Here is a 22302-nt window from a genome sequence, read left to right as displayed (position 1 = left end):
CCGGTTTTGCAGTAATGACGTACTTTATCTCTTCACTTCACACTCCACCCCTTTTCTGCAGAAGATGGAGTTGGAATATATTATTTTTAGATTGCTCTCTATTTCTTCCTACCGTACCTACTCTCTCATTCACTTAATACACATCGTCACAATATGTAAGGCAAACCAGCAAATTCACACAGAAGCAAAACTTTGACTGTCACAAATTCTTGTCGTAGTGCCAAAACAAAGCTGTTCTCACAACTGTTCCTATCCCTCTGTCACTCCTACAGTACAAGCATGAACTGTACAGGAGACTAAGGCAGGGTCTCTTTGCATAGTAGTCTATTCCAGAACCACAAAATACTGCCAGCTCCTTCATCTCCTTAGGAGGGTTCCCACAATTTTCTTACGAGGATGCTATTTAATGAATGGGACACAAAGCTGACTGAAGCAAAACAAAATTTATCTGCTTTGTAACATGTTTATATTAAGCAGAATTTGAAACGTCTGTTTGAGGCAGAGGCAAAAGCTTTAGGAATTGCAAGTGACATGAGCAGCACTTTGGGAAAGCCCTGCACAAGCAGTGACAGAGATATGCTTTAGTAAATATTAACATAAGCCTTGTTAACTACTACTTCCACAAGCCAGAGGACAGATCACTGATTTGCTCAGCATTGCACAGAAACCCTGGGTCAGAACCAGAGCTGGAAACAAAATTGCTTCCAAAGGTCCACTGAGTTTTGAATATTTCTGCAGTCTGGTCTTACACAGGTCTCTCAATTTCCATCCAGCCTCTCCCTCATCCTCTTTACCTTGAGCAGCTTCAAGGCTCTACAAAAGGTCTGTATTACAGACCGTAAGCAGAAACACATACCCTTGTACACTTAGAAGGAACGTAGATAACATTTACTGTTCTTCAGAGAGAATCCAGTCTAGGTCAGGTGTAAATACACAGCAGACAGACATCACTCATATCATCAGCCTTCTTCTAAGAAAAATGCTTTTACAAGTCCTGCTTTGTTTGTGCTGTAGGACTGCTGGTGGTCCCAAGTTTCCTGCACTCCACCTGACCATCACCTAAGCCTCTTCTGACACAGTGATGAGTACATATTGGTATAAATCCCAGAATGGGAATATGTTAATGGCTTCTGTACCAGTAACAAGTGAAGTGTCATGAATTTTATGACGTCTCCAATTCTTCTCTCTTTTATATAGAAACACAACAATGCAACACCTTTGTTTTCGACAGGTGGCGATTCAGATGGTTGGTTAGAAAGATTCGTTTCTTTTTGAACAGCAGAGAAGGAATTGCATTAGATACAGCCAGCTTACTTTAGTAATTACCTCTGCTACAAATAAAGTTTTGTATTCAGAGACACGGTTAATAAAAGACCTCTTCTTTTGGGACTCAAATCCCCAAGTCCCAAAGCACTATTCTAAACAGCGCATGTTTCTAGAACATGGCTTAGTACCTTGCAGCAGAGACAATGATTGTGTTCTGCTTCTTTGAAGTCAGATGACTAGAGAAGGAACTTACTCTTCAAAAGTTCTGTGTAAAAAATGAATTAGAAGCTAGGCCGACTGATGAAACATGGTAGTATCTACACCGACTCCTCGGCTTGATTCAGTTCTTTAAGGACATGAAGAACTCAAAGAAGTCTGTACACGTTAACAAAAGATGCCACTCGTTTTATTTTTAAAACATCAAAACCAATGAAGTCGGAGGCTGACCAGGACTGCTGGGTTTACAAGGAGGAAGACACTGTAACTTCTGTCAGCCACAATGACAGCTACATTATCCATAAGAGCTGCAACTACCCTTCTCTCTCTTGTTCCATTCTCATTCAAGAATTAGATAACTGTCTCCAGAGGATGGGAAAAGAGAAACTACTAAAACTTCGCCCAGCCCCACTCTCTTTAGTTCAAGACCTTCAGCATTAATACAGGGAAGAGATGAAGCAACCACTTCAAGACAAAATTTAAAAATCCAAATTAAAAGCTTGCAAAAGTGATGAACTTCGGCCTTATGCTTGGCAGGTACATTTGAAACCAGATCCGTATATCATCATTCACAAGTTTGCCACTGAGCCACAAATTTCCCAAGGGACTCAGAATGAATTTCAAGTTTCCTCTGCCTTTAAGTATTAATGAAAACTTCCCCTGCAATTTCAAGAATGTCCCCGTGTTGCTGTTGATACACAGAACCCCTGCCTTGAAGAAGCAGCCTTGTAGGATGAAACAGCCTGGGTGCTCATCTTCTCCACCAAGCAAAGCTCTCCCTGCAGTTCAGAACAGGCATGTTATGAATTTCTTCTGAAAGTGGGCACATTCTACAGACAGTAGACCTGCACTCTGGGCTTTGGGAGGCGACTGGAATGCATCCTCTCTTCACATAAAGGAGTTTTTTTAGAGGCATCTGCAGTCCATGCAAATGAGAGGTTTCCAAAAAGTCATTGGCAATACAAAACATAATTAGCTTAATAACATCAAGTATTTTTAGGCATCACTTTGCCCCATGTTATCTTAGTGTTGCTTGGTTTTTTATAATCACAGTTTTTGTTATCAGCATTGTTTTTCCCCTTTTGGATGTAATCAGGAAAGAAAAAAATCTGACAAATCCTCCATTACTCTCAAATAGGTGAGTTAGAGACTCACCACCCATGGCTGTGCACTACACTACACATAACAATACCAGGCAATACAGCAGCAGCTGCGTTCTTATTAAATAGGACATAGTTTAAAAAAAAAAAAAGAAACAAGCCACATCATGCTGTCCTATTAAGTCCAAATAGTCACTCAAAATTGACAACAGATTTTGCCACAAACACCAAGACCTCACTCAGTACCTCAAGCTGGCTTTCCCCAGCATCAGCATAGCCCACAGTACTCACAAGTGCAAGAGGCAGAACTACTGCATCTCAGGAAACGTGCTCTATCCACCAACACGTTTGGATAAATGAAGCAAAACTCATTCCACAGTCATTGAAATGACAGGTTCAGACTTGCTGCTGCAGCTGAGTGCTCAGAGGAGATAAGTCAAACAAGATGATAAAATTATTTTATTGACAGTATAGAAAATAATATTTTTGGTTAATACAAAACTGAAGTCCTAGCCCCTTAACTGCAATCTGACATACCAGTGCTGAGTCAGTGAAACACGGTATTTACTGGTATATGGTTCCAGCAAAAACATGATGCACACTATTGATCTGCTTCCAAGCTCTTCTACGTGGAGAAAGTTCGTATCACTAATTGTCTTATCAAAGTATCCAAACCCTGGTCATGTATTGGAACGATTTAGACCGAGTCTCTTTCCCAGATGCTAACAGCCCTTTCATCTCTTCTGCCTGACACCTCTGCCCATTCCACATGTGCCCATTACCTTCTCAAATTGTCCAATTAATTAATCAAGTTAAACTCAGAGCAATCGTTCTCAGCCTGCATTTAGCTTGAAGACTTTTGCTTCCGTGTCAGATCTGAGTATTGGCTGTGTGCCCAAACCCAAGCCTGTCTTCTAATCCTATCAGTTGGTCTAATAAAAGGTATTACTTCTCCCTACAAACCTCGCTTAGCTGATTCTTCTGTGAATCATCAAAATGCACTCTGACTCCAACAAGCTTCAAGTCTTACACCAGGACAAGATTTGTAAAACGAAAACCAAGGCATAAGAACCAGATGAGCAAGTTCACTCAATAAATTGGGAGTGTGACACTGTTGCAATTATCTCCTTGGTGGCACAGGATTTAGCTTCTTTCAACTAAAGGGGATGTAAGCAGCACTGTTCCACATTCCCAGGTACAAGAGAAAGGGCTACAAAGTGACTTCAGTCTTGCTTTTTAAGTAGATAAAGATGAATCAACGTAAATAATACATTTGCTTTCCAAGAGTCAATTAATGCACTGTCTTGGTGACAATTTTTAGCTCCAACGCAAGGTGCAAGAAGAGGGATTTTTTTTTTTCATTAGGATAACCCATGGATATGTGCTACTTTTACTGACGTAAAATCTCATTACAAAAAAAAAAAATCTCACAGTGTTTTCTTAAAGCATACACTCTCTTTTATTAGTTGTAGATACTTTGGACTCTTAGGTACTGCAACTGCTATAGGCTAGATCTGATAATCCCTTACTTGTACAGCCAGAAAGGGACACATTTTGGTTTATTTCCATAAATATTTCAAAAGCTTTTTCTGGCTGAGGAACAGAAAGCCTCTTCAGTAGTTATTCCACTCATAAGAATTTGATTTTTGTTGCTTGAATAAAAGGAAAGCTTGGGGGTTTTGTTGTAGGGTTTTTGTTGGGATTTTTTTTTTTTTTAACTGATTTCCATCTCTTAACAGTGAGAGCATATTTTAAAACTTATGAATATGTGAACATTGTTTTAAATATTGAAAATATGTAAAAACAGTCCATACATAAAATATGACAGAAAGGAAATTACATTTTGCTACAGCGCTGTTCTGAACTCTAACAGAGTACAATGCCTAAGCCTTCTTGACCAAGCATCCAGCCCCAAAGGGCCCTCTGAATGTCAGATCCTACTACAGTTTTTCTCGCATGGCTAAAGTAAAGAAAAAAAACCCTCAAAAACAAACAAACAACAAACAAACACAAAGTCACCAGCAACAAAATAACTGGACAAGTTGCCAACCACCCCTCCTGAACCATCTCCAACTCTACCTCACCTCCTTTCCTAAGGAGTGACACATTCCGGCAAAAGAATGACTGTACCGAGAAATTGTCATAATTTCTTCTAAGCAACAGAGCCTGGCTGCACCACTACTGCCAGAAAACACACCGACTACTGTCTTAAAAGAGAGGCAGAGAGGAACTGACTACAAACACATTTCTCCTCTGCGATGCCCATGCAAGAACTAAGCAACCAGTCTGACCTCGAGAATTTAAAAAACAAAAAAACAAAACAAATAATTTTAATAAGTTTCCTTCAACAAGAAATCTTGTGGACAAGGATGGAGAAAGGAAGAAACACCGTTAAGACACAAACACACCCTCAGGATCTTTCCAACACCGAACAGAAGACCTTATACATCAGCACAATTTCCTAAGAAGGCCTTGCCCAGTTTCCCTGTGCTGGATTCCTCCAAACCAACTACTCCTTCCTTAACCAGATGCCTCAAAAGTGTCTGATGTGTCACCAAAAGCTGCACCAGAGCTGTAGTAAAAGGCTACATCTGAGCTCTCCACAAGAAGAGTTTCTGAGACAGGCACATTCACATCAAGATATTCTGCAGCTTTTCGTTTCTTTCCTTTCACTTGCAACATTTTTTAGCTAATTGGCTCCAGAATTTATAATCTTGGTGACAGCACCCTGGCTGTGCAAGACAGAAAAGGTGGGGGAGGAGGGGAGGGAAGACAGAGCAGCTGCCAAGGCTGCCGGCACCATCTTCCGTCCTGAGCATGTTACTGCAAAGCACCAGCCTAGATCTCAGGATGCTGATCCTCCCCTTGCCCGCCCAGAAAGCTCAGGGTTTTTTATCTTATGCTTAGAAATATCACAAGACAGCTTGGGAGGTTTTATGCAGACTCCAGAAAAAGCAGGAATCCAAATATGAAGTGCAACTAAACCCACCAAATTTGAAGAGGAGAAAATTAAGCAGACGGGGGGGAAAAATGCAATTACAGCAGAAAAAAAAAAAAAAATGCATTTCACCATTAGCATTGCACAATAAGAAGGTTTGTCAGGCACCGGTTTAGCCTACACATGTTCACATCCGTCAGCATTTCCATGATAAATCCTAATTTTCGCCATTGTTGATCACATTGAACTAAAACTTGGTATGCAAGTTTTTAGCACAGATGCTCAAATAAATTATGCACATTAGTCATTTAACTTTCAGAGCAGCAAGAGAAAGCTGCTTTTTGGTGAGGGGGGTTGACTGCAATTTATGACAAGTTCTTTTTGCCTTACACAGCTAAAAAAGACAAGGCAGCTTACTTTTTCTTTTTGATGAAATTTTTTGAGCAGTGTTATCTTTTGTATGGATGATAAAACTTTGACACTAGGAAAATATTTGTACCTAACTGAAAATGCCCTCCCCCCACCAACAGCTACATACTTACAGTATTTCCTCCATTTACTATACTGCACCATGGTCTACACATTCACATGTACATACAAGCAGACACAGAGCACATTAAAATGAAAATACATTATGAAAATACCAGTAATAGCAGGATGAAGAAGTCAGTGGTAGAGTTGATGCAATTCAGATGAGAAATTGTTAAATAAATTTATAAATAAATAAGTTAGCTACAGAGCTGAACAAAGTTTACATGCAGATACAATCAACTGATTGAGACATCCCAGCCAAGACCACCTTTTATTTTTTTTATATTTTTTTTAGACATAACATATTCTGTGCACTATTTCAGCTGACACTACTTCACAGCAGTTACAAAATCCTACAGAACTCATGTTTACCTTGGTAAAATATCTCAGTGTATTCAGGCTGCCCCCACTCCCCCCAAAGCACTGGGAAACCATCAATCTGTTTACAACAAACAACATAAACAGTACCCTAAAACACTTTAGAAAAGTCCATTGTCTTCAATATCCCTGTTATTGCAGCAACTGCAGTAGGTATTCAGACACATGGGTGTAAAAAGACAGAAAATTCATTCTGCATTCTGCCACCAATCTTTCTCTGTCTGGCTGCTCATGACTGCTCAGGAACGCCATCATGCAGTTCTAGCATTACAAATTAAGAGACAAAACAGTTACACACTTGTTACACAAGTTATACAATCTGGTTTGTTGATGATTTATCATAAAACATTTCAAAGCAACTGTTCAAAAGCCATGGTCAGTACTATAATTTTAAGATATTACATGGGAAGAAACAAATGTGTATCATGTGCTTTGGGGGGAGAAGGAAACAAAAAAAAAAAAAGTCTTAAAAGGTACAATTAGATAGGAATTAATGTATTTTATTTGCCTTAAAAACAATTAGGCACAAATTAGCCAGCATATATGGAGTAGAGCTGTTTGTTTTCAGTCATGTGGGCTTCTGGATGTGCATGTGAGAACAGAAGAACCTCGAGTCACTTTATTACGTGACTCAGCAGAACCCAAACAAACATAAAGCTTCTCTAGAAACGAAGTCCAGACTTCTCAGGCCACACTCTTCTACCTTATCCATGGGACCATCCTTACGACTTCAAGACAATTCTAAAGCTATTACCAAACTGAAGGGCCTTCCTCTTTTCCAACTCACGGAAAATTTTTCAAGGCTTACTGCCACATTGCAGAGGCAATAGAAGACAAATCCCTAAGCAATGGAAATCTTAAAGCGCTACAATTCCCAGACTTCTACACAAAGCTTGGCAACAGGCTGAATTTATGATTTTACATAATAATACCAGTTTCAAAGCAGAATATTTTTGTACTGCTGCCTGCTGCATAGCTGAGATTGTAATTCCTCCCTTTGTATTCATATCACAACCATAACATGGACGTGGGGACTCTTCTTTTGGCCCAGCAGCCTCATGCAGATCATTAATTTGATCAAAACATCTATCTGCTAAAAAGGAAAGAATAAGAATAATGAAAATATATAATAAGTTTTGACTTCAAATTACTTCAGTAATTCTGAATATTCATTCTAGTTTCCAAGATCTCTAGACTAGTATTAACATACATCTATTTCATCTAGGATTTTTAGGAATTTTAGTCTCACAGAAGTGAAAGATTTATAGCGCAGACGTGAGTCATGCACAGAAGAAATGCTGGGCAGACTTCTCCTTCCGTAACTTTTGCAGTGCAGCTCCGTGCTGAAACACAGCATCTGCTGTACAACACACCATCAAGAACAGTCTATGCTTCCTATCAAATTAACTGACTATTTTTACACATTTTTCTGGTCAATAATACACACTGCTACCTGGACACCCAAGGGAATGCTGAATCAACCTCCCCACAGCAGCGCCAACAAATGAAAGCAATCGGTCACTAGTAATAAAGAGATGCGCAAACATCAGGGATTCTAATAATAGGAACACCAAGGGTCAAGCACAATTCTGGAACAAGCAAAAACTATTAAGAACAGAGTTAAACAACTTCTACAATTTTTTAATCATTAGAAGCTATCAGAGCACTGAACAGAGGAATTTCACAGATTATCCTTAAATGTTCTCCAAGAAGCACAGTCAAATATAAGGTAAGAAACTGGATACTAATATTTTTACTGGTTTTGCACTATACAGCTTCTACAGAGCTCCAGGCTGAAAGATGGTACAATTACAGCTATATCTGTCCCCTGTAGGCTGTTCTTTAGGCTTTCTCTATATATTTTCTTTTAAACAGATATTAGCTTCATGAGCTCTAGAACCAAAGTTGCCTGGTTTCCTATGGATTTCTCTCTCCAAAGGTGAATATTGACTTAAGACGACTTCCATTCCGCATATCCACAGCATGAAAAAGATGCCGATAGCAAGAACATTACCACAGTACTATCAAGTGCCACGAGCCTTTGGAAAACACGGTACAGCAGTAATCACAGATTGTGGGACTACCGTGGGATCAGAATAGTGCTCACTCCCTGCCAGTGTCAAGGCTGAACAAGTGGTGGCTAAGGAGGCGTGATCTCCAATAGGAACCTTACTGTCAACGTGACATTTAAAAGGGTCTTTTGCTTGCAGAGCTCTGGCACCTAACAGGGCATGACCTCTGCCTGCACCAATAGGATGTCTCTCCTGGAGACAGAGACCTGTCTTCCTTAAACTTGCTGGAATTTATTATTTTTGAGACCTCTACCATCTGCCAAACTTGACAGAACGCAACTAGCAAGTTCCAAAATGTAGGGTAGGCAGAGATAATCTCATCTACATACACACACAAAGCACAGTAATAAGCCTCACTTCCTCAGGAAATCAGACTAAAAATGGTACAATCATGAAAAGGAAAGGTCTGGGCAAAATCCCACGTTTTTAAGAATTGGAAGCATCAGTCAATGTCTTGGCTAAATTATTTTTTGCCTTCCTATTTCCTGCTAGTGGATAACTTTATGATAGAAAAAAAAATCAGAAAAGCAGCATATCTACCCAATTAGTCACGAACAGCCAGATGTTGCACTGGAAGCTTACTATCTGAGTATGTTTATTGCGAGAGAGTGGATCGGTCACTTAATGGGACACTACCATCTACCTTCTGGTATGAAAATGTGCGAGAGATCCATTTTGGAGAAAAGAAAAAGCAATACCTACTAGTCATTTCTCTACAAATGAATGCAGAACCTGCCAGTAGTTAATATTGCCCTGAAGCACTGTGAATAAACATTTGTCTGGTAGTAGGTACACACATACCTCCACTTATAAATCAAGGTGCAATGTGCCATATAGATGAACAAGAGAAGAAAAAAAAATCCCAACCTTGTCCTGTATTAGACATTAAGTGCTTCTTTTGATCACAAAATAACTCAAAAAGCCTATCAAAAAGGTAGCACTTCTCTCTCTGTCAGATAAAAGGCATTTCACTGTAATTAAACTTCTGCCCAACTTTCCAGAAGATTAGGGGAAGAAGTCTGACAGACTTTATTTATATTTGTGACTGACACTCCTTGGGACATCCAAGGAAAAGATAAGATGGACAATAGATTTATGATACACTTCCGAGCTAACAGCACTTATGGAGATGGACAGTTCTGAGCCTACCATCATTCATTCATTGTTTTTTTATTTAAAAAAAAAAAACAAAAAAAAAACCAAAAAACTGCTGCCCCAATGAAAAGCATTTCCTGTTCAGTTTGCATTCTACATTCCCCACCCTTCAATGGTTTAGGTTTTTTATTTCATTTTTAAGCAATAACATGCACAGCAGGTTGTTCGGGTAAATCAGCTTTACATGATTTATACGAACAAAAGTGGTAAACAACTCTGTCTCTTAACAGAACTCTGTGAGCAGCTGGAGAAGGAAAATACTTTTTCAAACACATTCTGTGTATCCCTTTTCACATATGAAACTGTACGTCAAAAGACACGGCTGCACTCTGACACTAGGTGACGGGAAGAAGCCTTCAGCTCCAGGATCCCAACACCAGAACCAAAGATTTACTGCTCCTCCGTTTTTGTGTCCTTCATCCTGCTCAGTACTAACTTCACCTTTGTGTTTCCTTGCATTTGACTTTCTAAAAGATAAAGACACCTCAATGGCCCAAAGTCAATATTACACTTAGGAAACAAGAGCAAAAGTAGAAAAGAAATGCTCCCTTTGGGAGGGACCACAAGTATGTTTTCATAGCCTGTCTTTCAGAACTGAAGCAAAGATCAAACTGTAAGCAGCGTCATTCCTTCATGCTTAGCCATCTCGGAGGACAATACTGATTAGAAGGGAAGTTTTCCCCTACATTTCAAATTCTAGAACGCTTTGCCAGGACTGTTTTAGGAAATCTCTCCAGAGACTCCAAATATTTGGATAGGATGCTGGAAAAATAAACATGCAGCTTTTCTCACTTATAAAAAAATTAGTGTAACTACATCATTTTTCCATAAGACAAAAGCTTATAAACTGCTTGACCAACTTTCCATATTACAAGCTACAACTATCAACACTTCCTGAAAAAGTACCTTTCAACACACCATGCCTACAGCGTTCACATTCTGGGGGGAAAAATGTGCTTGAACTAATGATGGCTGCATGATTAAACTGACCCACTAATTAAACACCATTCTTTCATTACCTTTTCCTAAACAGCAGAGCAGGTATGCTTCATGCTATCAAAGCAGCCCTAAGCAATCTTCTTTTGAGCTTTTCAACCTTTGGATTGTTATCTTTGCTCTGCAGTTATAGAGTTCCATGATACTTCCTGCTGTTACTGCTGAAGTGTAATTTACTCTATTTACACAAGTTGTAGCAACACATTCCGAAACAGCAGTGAGATGCCACCACACGCTATTAGTGGCACTTTCAGCTACATTACTCAGCGATACTGAAGTTGCAAAGAGAAGTGAGTTGCTGCCTATGTGTTCAGCGCAAGAGTGACCCTCTGCTCTTTCCCCACGCTAGCACCACAGGAAGGCTTTCCTCCCTAGCAAAAATAGCAAGCTCCAAGGGAGTCTACACAACTCAAACATGTAAACAATCACTGTTAAAAGAAATTGATTTAAACCCACTGTTCAGGAAATTTAGTCCTGTGGTTCTGTGTCTAAAAGCATCCAATTGAGTGATATAGCAAACATGATATGCATCATCATTTGATCTCTGGGAGGCCTTGAGACACTGGCAATTGCACGGGTTACACAAAACACTGATTGCGCCTCAGATCCCCAAGCAAGAAGCAGGGGGAATATCAGTGCAAAGGCTGATTTGTAATGATGCAGCCTTTTTATGGTGCTATGACCTCTACTGCCTCTTTAATAACAGAAACACTGGCTCTAAAAAATATACAGTCATCAATGGAAAGCAGTTCAAGAATGGAAGAATAAGACAAAATAAATGTGTCTGTTTAGTGAAGCCATACACCATTTGGAAAACATTCATTACCAGTGCGTTATACTATAACTCTCCATTCTAGATCAACTAAGGGACACAGAAGCAGTCAATCTAGATAAGTCTCCAGTTTCACAGAAACGGATGGGACCTTACACAGCAAGTTGTTCCCTTGTGATCTGTTTTCCATGTCCGGTTTGTTTCTGAAGTCAAGGCCTGCTCACATTCCGCTACATTAGCAAGTAACTCCTGCTTCGCTACCAAGCGTCTCTTCTTAACAAAAAGAAACTAGGGACTACTTGTCAGGTTGAGAGACAAATAGTAGCTGGCAAGTGTCTATCACAGTCACCAAACAATGTGGGAAAGGTACCATCCCTGGGAATCAAAACCAAGATGACTGCAGTGTAAAGACCGAGAGAACCACAGAGTGGTTTGGTCTGGAAGGGACCTTAGAGATCACCCAGTTCCAACCCCCTGCCATGAGTAGGGACATCTTCCACTAGAGCAGGTTGCCCAAAGCCCCATCCAGCCTGGCCTTGAACACTGCCAGGGAGGGGGCAGAATAATCAGAAAGAATAATCAACTTGCAAAAAACCCTTCCAGGCACTCTTCAAGCTCAGCGATGACCAAACATACATTCACTGTTCAAAGATTCAGTATCAGCCATTTAGGGAAGAGGGGCCTATCACCATCTTTAACACCACACTCAAACCTCTTTGCTAAACTGAATTTTGCCCTGTAGCGACAGGTAAGCCACAACCATCTGTCATTCTCCACTACATTGCCACAAAAATTAAATTCAGATGACAACTTCTTATGATGTTTTCTCAAGCATCTACCAGATCATTAATTCTAACAGAGAAAAAATAATCAAAGTTTCTCAGGATAGGCAAAAATTCTTTTGTCTTTGCGCTGCACTTTGCTCTATACACACATAACCACTGACTTTATAAATCAAACATAGCACTATCAGCACTGAAGGCTCAACACATTTCAACTAAGGGCAAAAGAACCTGTAGCTGAAAAAACAATAGAAAGCTGAATAAGTGCTGGGATCCATCACTAGAGGGAGTCATGATCACATATTAAGTTCCTGTAATACACAGACCATTCTGATCACAATTATGAAACAAATAAAAGATGACCATCAGCTAAATCTGGATGTCATTCAGGGAAAAGAGAAAATTAGATTTGCTTCCTTAACAACTTTTATTTCCAAAGACTCAAGACCTTCTCTTGGGAACTTTCAAATCATCTGTAATGAAAGGTTTTTAAAAATGTATCTTATTGCCTACATTTTAAGACAGAATAAAGTGTGTGACAGAGGAAAGCTGAAATTACCAGTTTTGGAAGTGATACACAGCACTGCATCAAGAAAATGTTTGAATTTTAATTTAAGCAGCTTTACAGCCCATTTCACTTGAAATCAAAAAGTAATCTTAATCATGTTTTTATTTTTAAACTAAATTGGCACAATTACATCCAGCACGAACAGGCACTACCAAACGGCTGCTTTTTCCACAGATTATTCCCTTGGCCATTAATAAATTCAGGAAAAGCATTTCTCTGACAGGCTGTGAGAAGCCGCCTGAAAAAAAAATAAAATCAATAACTCAAACATTACCATCATTCTTTTATTTGATCATTGATCAATTGCGGGTTTGCTTGGTTTATTTCTAATATATGAAATGTCTTTTTTATATTGGTGAGACTTTTTTCCCTCCCTTTAATCTTCTTTGCAAGATACACAAAACAATTTGGCCAGCTGCACTCAGGGGAATTTGCACTTGGCTAACAATTTTACAACTGACTAAACAGTTTCATTAACAGTAGCAGCACACACAAAGCTTTTAACACTCAGCTTGAATCCTGCCCGTCATTGGTAAGGCAGAGCCCAGAACAGGATCATCTCTTGAACCAAAATCTACCACATACCTCAGGAGACACATGAGCCAATGCAGCGCAAGACAAACTGAGAGTGCTTGTCCAGTGCTCAATTACCCAATATTTGACTCCTTCACATTCAACATGTTTACACCAAAGGTTGAAATTCTCCACACTGCCGTTGCTTAAACAGGTCAGCTAACACCTTGGCAATGCAAACTGTTCAAGGGCCTTTTTGAAAGATAGAGGTATTGTTTTTAACCAGAACAGACAACGCAGTTCCTAATGTGAGGAAATAAAACAGTGTGGGAAGCAAGAGTATGTGCACCACGGATGAGAAGCACCTTCTGGCATGCTGTGGAACTGTGTTAAGAAAGGCTGTGTGTAAACCAATGCAGTCTGGAAAGTTAAGCTCTGGCAGACAAATTCATTTCCCCATTAGATATTCACTCCCACACCAGGGCAAAGGCTTAAACACCCTCTAGTTTCAAATACATACACAAACAGACTGCTCCTCCTGAAGTCTAGCAGTACTTTCCCACCAAAACTGCAAACATACTTTTCCACCACTATCCATACAAACTGGTCCTTTAAGCAGTCCAATCTCAGTCCTCACAGCTCTCACTCCCTTTCCCACACCCAGATGGCTGCTTTGCACATTTTGCTGCGACATTCCCTTTCCAGAAGAAACGGTCTGGGAAAGCAGCTCACTTCCCCTTGCAAATGCTTTAGCTCATAAAATGAAGCTGGACAAACCCTTCACTGCATCCGCCCACATCTTTTTCTTCTTGCAAGGATTTAAGTAAGCAAAAAACAACTCTTCAGCAACATGGGGAAGAACAGAAAATGGCATAGAAGGCTCCACGGAACAGCAATGAAATCTAAAGGGCTGTTCTCCTAGTTTGCAGTCCTCATTTTCTACATGCTTTAACATAGAAGTGACTTGCCACCAGCATCCACTATTGGCATCACTCACCTGTTCGTGATGGTAGAGTTCTGCTCTTTCAGCACAAGCTCCCTTTGCTGCAGGGCCACAATTTGCCTTGAGAGATCATCAGGTGTCCTGCACAATGAAAACAAAATAGAAACTTATAACAAATCGTTGGTTGAAAAACTATGTTCTGTACATAACCATAAAAAAAGGTCTCGCCAAAAGCAACAAGGCAATTTCACCAGGCCAGAGCTGCTGCAGTCCCTTAGAACAGAGTTGCATCCTGTCCAGCTGACAGAAAAGCCTGTTTTATTAAAGCCATTGCTGTATCCTGTAATCACCATCCAAGTCACAGCACTTCACCACTGTTCACTTCAACCCATAAACCCAACTCTAAAGCTGTAGGCAGCAAGACCAAGTTCTACAAAGCAAGCAACCTCCATAAACACTCACACCAGATGAACAGACAGCTTATCACTTGAACACATCCACCTTTTTGGTTTTTAACACACATAAGGACAAGTGTTCACAACCTCCTCCCCATCCTAGTGCTCAGCTCAAATACACAGGGGTGAGAACACCCAGCATTACTCTAATTGTTACTCAACTACAGAGCCTCAGTGGAGCACGACCACAGGATTATTACCAAGAGGGTAAGAAAAGGAGGAAGTAGATGTACGTATAGACTGTACAACTCTGGCTACTGCTGAACACCTTCTGACAGCATAGAGGTTTTACCTACATCATAGGTGACTCAAAGCAGCGTTCCCACACAATTACCAGTGTGCTGACTCCAGAGCCATGGGAGGGCAGGGGGGGAATCCATCAGCTCCAGACAACACTTCAGATCCCACTCCGATAACCTTTCCTTGTCAAAGAGATCAAAGACTTCTACAGACCCACTAGCAACAGCTCTGCAGTTGTCACGAATAGGTTTATTTTTCCATCAAATCCAACGACAAATTCTTAAAGCTTGTGGAATGAGATCAAGATAACTGCAGTCTGGCCGTCCCAGAAACCACTATCCCACATCAACAGTCTCTGCAGGAGGTAACTGTTCTTTTCAGAGACCTCTCTTTAAATCATGAGTGTAAGAGATTCAACTCTAAATGAAGGCAGCTTATGAAAAAGTTTTTTAAAAATTCTCTTGAGCCACCAGAAAGGGTTTCCCATCCCAAAAGAGAAGCATCTGTATCACATTTCTTAAAGGAAAGGAAACTGGAAAGGGCACCACAGTATGTTCTGAGTACATCACTTTGCTACAGCAAGATGCATCACCCCCAAAGGCGAAGAGTGACCCAAACCTTGGAACGGGTTTTTCATAGAGAGCAAGTGGGAAGCTAGTTTTGCAGAAGTAAAATCTGTAAAATCACATTCTGGTATGTCCCCCAAGACGCAAGTCAAGGCTTCACTGTTGCTGGCAGATGAAAGTAAGCCTGGTCAGATTCTACATTATTCAAATATAGTCCTGGAATGAGGCTCCTGCCACTCCAAAACCTGGACAGGTAAGAAATATGCTTCTAGCTTGACCATTGGGATTTGACTGAATCTAGGACTAAAGAAGCCGTTTCTCTGATGATACCACTTTTCAGCCTATTCGCATACAGAAAAGGCATCATTGTTCTTTTTTAATCATCTGTCACTTCCACCCAAGTGAAAATCAGTTGAACACTGAGCTGATGCAGATAGTCAGGATTCAGTTGTGGCAATCCCAATTCAAAGGTTCCTGCTTTTTGCTTCCAGAATTGCACACTTGTAGCCTTCCTCAGCAGAAAATTTTGAAGCCTCTAATACCGCTTGTGTTACACACAAGTCTTAACAGTTGATATTTAACAAAACAGATGGACGTGTCAGACAATGGACACATGTATGCAGCAGAGAAATGTCAGAAGAGGATGAAACACTGTCCTTCAAAGACATCAGACTCAATGGCAAAGGAAAGTGTGAGAATAAACCAAGACACCAACCTGGAGATGACTTGACTAAAACATGTAAAATCCAAATTCTGGTAACAGAGGCAAGCCAATTTTAAGGCAACAGGCACCTGGGTTTTCAAATGTGTTGCAGCACTAGATAACACACTTCAACCTCCTGTAGCTGAGCCTGAAGGGATTCTTAGTTTAAGCAGCTCCCCATCTCTTTACTGAGTGCTACTTAATAGCTAGGCATCAGAGCAAACTCTGGAGAACTCATTCAACCCAGTCTGATGCAAGCCACATCTCCACATAACCCAAAAGCAAGGGAAAAACAACACTGGTTTCTTGGAATCTCAGCTCTGAAGAGCTCAAATCTAACACTGCTCTAACTTTGTTTTCCAAGTTGGAGGATTCAGGTTCTTTCTACGGGTATATAAATGGAGAACTAAATGATAATATATGCCAGAAAGTGGAAGACAGTTGGTTTCACATGCTCCACAATGTCTGCAGGGGGAAAAAAAACAGCAGCAAAAAACCTACCAGAGAAGTCTATAAAGCTACAATCTGATTTCAACACGGGTTCTATCTGCAGGAAGTGGACCTCTGACTCAGATTTTTTTCCATGAATTAAGGAAGCAGATGTTCTCTTTCTGCAGTAGTTTCTAACTAGAAAATTCTAGAGATAAGGTAAGGTTAAAGGTAACTTTATATTAGTGCTGATGAGGAAAAAAACCCTTACAAATCATGTTTCCCTTTCCACTTCACCATCTTTCACCTACTAGAGTGCCCATGAGCTAAAAAAGAGGAAACATCAGACAAAGGGACTCTACATGCTTAGTCTGTTTGGCAAAAAGCAGCTGTAAGCAGACACACGGATTTCAATAGGGACAGTCTTTGTAACATTCAATGCCAAGTCAACAAGGCTCTGAAAAATGCAGTTCTAAGCCTCTCGTAATTTGTCCAAATATAGCAGATTTATCACAAGGATAGTTAGTATCAGTCATCGCTCTGGCCATGTTGAGTGCCAGCCCCCAACACCAGTGTTTGGTCCCTGCATCAACAAAATAATTGCACAGGTTTTTTTAAATGGGCAAAAAAGTATATTTGCCTTGATTTTTTACTCATTTTCTCAGAAATTCATACCATAATGTATTAGGACTGAGACAGAAAACTGACATTAATCCAATAGTAAAATGAGATAGGATTATAAAAGCCACAGATTTCTAGTAATGATAGCTACTGACAGATTTCCAATAAAAAAAACAATCACCCTCATCTGTTCGGCAATTCAAATCAACACTCGGCTTCCAGCCTCAGCTTCAGCAATTGGCAGCTTTAGGTTTATACTTAGTTCTGAAAGACGTTTAATTGGCGTTAGATACTTTTTGGGGTTTGTTTGGTTTTGAGGTTTTTCGTTGGTTTTTGTGGGGTTTTTTGGTTTTGGGGGTTTTTTTTAAGTGTAGCAGTATAGACATATAACAGAAAATAAAGACAATGGGTACTAACCCCCTCTAAAGAAGAGTTCACTTTCTGTAGAACTAAATCATGTCAGGTGATCAGAGACAAAGACACCCCCTGCATGCACTCTGCTGTCAAATACCTTTACTGAGAGGTTTCAAAGCCTGTTTGAGGTCTACATCCTATCCCGATTACACACAATTTGGCAAAAGCCAAATTTACACGGTTCTAAGTAGAGGAATGACACTGCATGCACAATTAAATTACATCAGACCAGCTTTCAATTTGAAGAGAATTTGGTCAACTCCCAAAGCACTGCCCATACCAACCAGGCCTCATGGCTGTAAACAGCCCTCTCATTTCACAAGTTTGCGAAAACAATGCTGCATAAAGAAAGAAATTTGCAGCATCCCAACCTATATGTAACACGTCCTGGCCTTGACAGCCTGTCTGACAGGCTAGCTGTGTATACTTTTCGCTAAGCTCTGTCCATTCCCTGTGGACCAGTTGATATCAAAACAAGTATTAAAAAGCCAAGAAGTCTGCTTTACGAGAATCTGTATGACAACACAGCCTACCAACACTACTTGAATCACCATGGCTGCTCGAGGGCAGTTTGAAATTCTATCCTCACATAAACATGTCCAGAACCCCCTTTCTGAAAAGCTGCTCTTTGTGCACAGTCACTGCTTGCCCTGCTGCGAACCTGCAGACAGCCTCCTTCCCCACATGATGACGGAGCCCATGGAACCACGAAGAGCATCACACCTAGTCTGCATCAGCTGTGCAAAACCCTGCAAACGAGACACGCACTTAACAGTGTGACTCAAGAGCAGCATGTTATTAAAACTGAACCATATGCTAAGTAATTATAAAGATAACATGAAGAACAAATGACAAAGTGGCTTCTAAAATGCCAGTGCAGATTAAATCACTGACTTGAGTTCCTTTCTCCTAGGTAAAGTACAAGGAGCCAAAAGCTAGAACATTCTTCCTCTGTCCCACCATCCCATACGAGACGGCATTTCCTTCTGCAATAACATTTAAGCCAAAATCCAAAAAAAAAAAAAAAAAACCACCAAACCCCAAACAGGAGAATTCAAGCCTAATTTGGAAACAAGATTTTTTTTTTTTTTACCCTAAATGACCAAATTAGTCCAGCATATTTTAGCAGCACAGTAAGGCAGGAGAGGGACAAAATTGCTGTTAACCAAAGCTCTTCAACTTCCTTTGAAGTGCAGATAATTTGTAAAGGAGCAATTTAAGAATGATAAAAACCTAAAACTGTTCAAATGAAGTGAAAAATTAACTTAATGGGATGCCCATCCAAATCACTCAATGACTTTCAAGTGCCCACTAGCACACTTTTTTAACTTTTAACACGGAAAACTGCTTAAGCAGTTTTTAAAGCTTTTTTTTAATGCACACAACTGAGGTTTCATAGACATTTGCTAGAAAGCTCTGTTGAACTGTCTAAGTTAAGGATTTATTACCATTTCAGTATAAACTACGACAGTCACGCACCAAGAATTGGCTGTTGAAGTAACAACCAAGACTCAGTAAGGAGATGAAGATGTGAAAGTAAAAATTGGAATATATTTTCATTTATAATTTATTAGAATTCATCATCTTATTGCTTCTATAAAATGTTTCAAAATTCACAGTGAAGCAAGAAGTTTGATTGTAGCTAGGTATCTGACCTTAAATTTTAACTACAGAGGTACAAGACAAAAGTAAAACTAAACAGAAAAACAGGGACTTGGTCCTCCAAACAGAGTTGACTAAGTTCTTCACCTTTTTTTTTTTTAAATTAAATTTGCTTGAAACTACCAAACTAGTAACATTTATAATACTAAATTACTCAGAATACTTATTTTTGGAAGTCTAAGTTAACATTTCTCTCTATAGTTTTAGCTCAGTATGAATATATGATGACATAGATTTGGTTGTCTCAACTAAGTGATATTAAATTGAAATGGAACATTCCCAGATTTCTGGCACAGCATTTTAGGTGGATCCATAACCTGTTTTACACTTAAGCACAATTAACTGTCAAAGACCAGAAACAGAAGTCTTTATTAAAGCATTTGTTAAGAGAATCAGGCACAGAGAGGGAAGGCACATCTGCTTCCTTCTCTTCAACCAAAAAGAATTTACAGGGGTTTTTTGTTGCCTGGGTTTTCTGAGAGGTTGGGTTTGTTTGTTTGGAACTCTCCTAAAAGTGTAAAATATGGAATTTGTTCCTCATCTGTTTTTATATTATGCATAAGAAAAACAAGAAAATGTTTAAATTCTCCCCAAGAAGGCCATTTTCTACTTTTAAAAAAGAAATTAATCTTCTTCCTAGGCAGGAAAACAACAGCATCTGAAGAACAAACATACGACAATAACATGACAACAACAGAAGATTTCTGGAAAGGCATTTTAGTTGTTTTAAATATTTCTGTGTGATTAGAAAGGCTGTGAAATGTCTGTAATAGTCTCTTCCTGTATATCCTTTTTGTATATTTGAGCTCTACGACCGCTTTAACTCCTTTATCTCTGGTTTACAGGACTCTCACTTATTTCTTAAACTTCACCAGCAAGTCCAAAAGCAGCCCAGTTCCTGTGACGACTTGCTCTTCAAGGAACTACAGCAAATAACAACAATCACAACAGACTTCCCAGATACAGCAACACAGAGTCCTTAAGTTTAATTTGGTGATATTAACTCAAAGTTCGTATCAGAAAACTGCAACTTGCTCAATGTTGCTTTCGCCTCGAAATATGCATCACCTCCCTCAGAGCATACCCTAGCTCCCCTTCACCAGAACAGAAGAAAATATTGCCACTAAAATCTGGTGTCCAGGCCTGGAAGTTCTGAGAGTTAAGTTTCACAACAGCACTTCTCTTGCAAAAAAGCCCCTTCAATCTCCGGTCCAGGTAGTTACTCCCATTTGCTAATGTCTTCATGCCTACATCCTCCCTTTCTATTGTTAACTACATTAACTAAAGCATATGGTTAGAAATCTGCTACACATTGTTCACAAAAATAAATTCTCAAAATTTCCTAGGCAATGAGGGCACTTAGTGTTTTTTGACACACTCAACATCATTCATTCAAACAAAGGTGCTAAGAGCTGCCAAAAAAAGCAAAACTAAGGGATACCTTAAGACTGTCTCTCCAATAAGCTGCATGCTTAATATTTTATGTACAAAGCAAACACAAGGAAATTTGAAGTGTAACTGAAAGCAATAAGCAATCTCAGCTTCTGAGGTTCACTTCATTTAGAAGGGAAACCTCATGCTTGCGTACAGACAGAATCAACAAATCTAGTTGCTCTTTACCAAAGCAAATGTCCCCATTAAATACTTGAATCAGAAGAGCAACTTAGTTGAAAGACAGCACTTTAAAGTGTTTATAGTGTCTTGACAATTCTAAGAACAATTGATATGTGTTTTTTGAAGCAACTGCAAAATTAGCAATCCAATCAAGTCATAATTTAGAAAAAAAGAAAAAAGAAAAAAGAAAATTATCTTAGATTCCAGTCAATAGACTTCTTGGGTTTTAATGAAAAAAGGTTTTTTCCTCCCAAAGTTAATGATATGGCATCATAACAACTAATCTTTCAAGTTTCATTTCTACTTTAAAGATACATTTAAGAGCTCAACAAGATAAAATTAATTGTACTTTTGAAAAAAATCAATCATTTGGCAATCATTTCAACATTCTAGACTACTTTCTCATCCGATGCTGACAGGAAACACAGAACAAACCACTGAAACTTTGTAAGCACACACATTGCACAGCTGAACGTAACCTTAAAGGTGAAAGGCTTAAATAGACTTGAGGGAGAGGGAACGTATACGTAGTAGTGTTAAACCTGTCGATTTAGAAGTCAGCTTTTGGGGTTTTTTTAATCACATGACATGCAATTTAGAGCTCTGAGAGGTCATGGTGAAACAAAAGCAATTTTCTATAGTTTGATTGAAAAAGTGCTAGAGCGCATGGCTGAGCTCTTTACCCAGAAAGCCCAGAGAGCGTTGCCTTTCCAAAAGGGGTCCAGCTCACACAAGTCATCACTGTAGACTTCCAGGCTTCCCTTCTCCAGGTGCAACGGGGGGAGAGCAGAGGAGCAGATCTAATTCCCTGCTGCTGGCAGTCACTGGCTTTGCTTGGTTCATTTTCTGCCGCTGAAGGTCTGAATCAGCTTGCCAAAATGCCCCCTTCCACAAGAAGCTGTTACTGGCTTAGCTGTCTTCTGATCAACACATAGACTCAAGCTCTCCTTGAGCTGACAGTGCTACACTCCGAGTCAGGTAACATCAGCCCCATGGAAGAGGCAATAAGGGGGCTCAACGGTGAAACGCATGAACTGTCAGCCTGGCTCAAAAACTGGTGAGAAGTCAGGCTACCTATGTTGCAAGAGATCCACCATCATGGCATCATTTTGGTTTTTGGGGTGGATGAACAATTGTACACTACCTCCCAAAATTTGGTTTTAGGACTGTCGAGACTAGACTTCATTAAGAGTCAAATCTAACCTATGCTTTAAACAGGAAAAAAAAGATGTACTACCATAGAGAAAGTACGTAAGTAGCAAGGGAAACAGAGTTAACTAGAAAAACAGAATAAACCATCCTGAGCTCTTACCAATGACAAGTAGATCCCCACACAAGCTCAATTTGTACCGCTGCTAACCCACACGG

At 39.7% G+C, this 22302-nt stretch overlaps 1 protein-coding gene across 1 annotated transcript in view; it reads right to left on the bottom strand.

Annotated features, from left to right (window-relative positions):
* The window catches only part of MAD1L1 (mitotic arrest deficient 1 like 1), a 372012-nt gene that overhangs the window by 318401 nt on the left and 31309 nt on the right, over window positions 1–22302 (bottom strand). The window contains exon 9 of the mRNA XM_086473014.1: window positions 14285–14371. Coding sequence (XP_086329140.1) covers window positions 14285–14371 — 87 coding nt within the window. The remainder of the gene's footprint in view (window positions 1–14284; window positions 14372–22302) is intronic.

The sequence above is a fragment of the Leptosomus discolor genome, chromosome 14 (assembly GCF_034619465.1).
Source record: "Leptosomus discolor isolate bLepDis1 chromosome 14, bLepDis1.hap2, whole genome shotgun sequence".
Taxonomy (NCBI): domain Eukaryota; kingdom Metazoa; phylum Chordata; class Aves; order Leptosomiformes; family Leptosomidae; genus Leptosomus; species Leptosomus discolor.
Note: the sequence above shows the minus strand (reverse complement) of the source record. Positions and strands in the feature narration are given on the sequence as shown.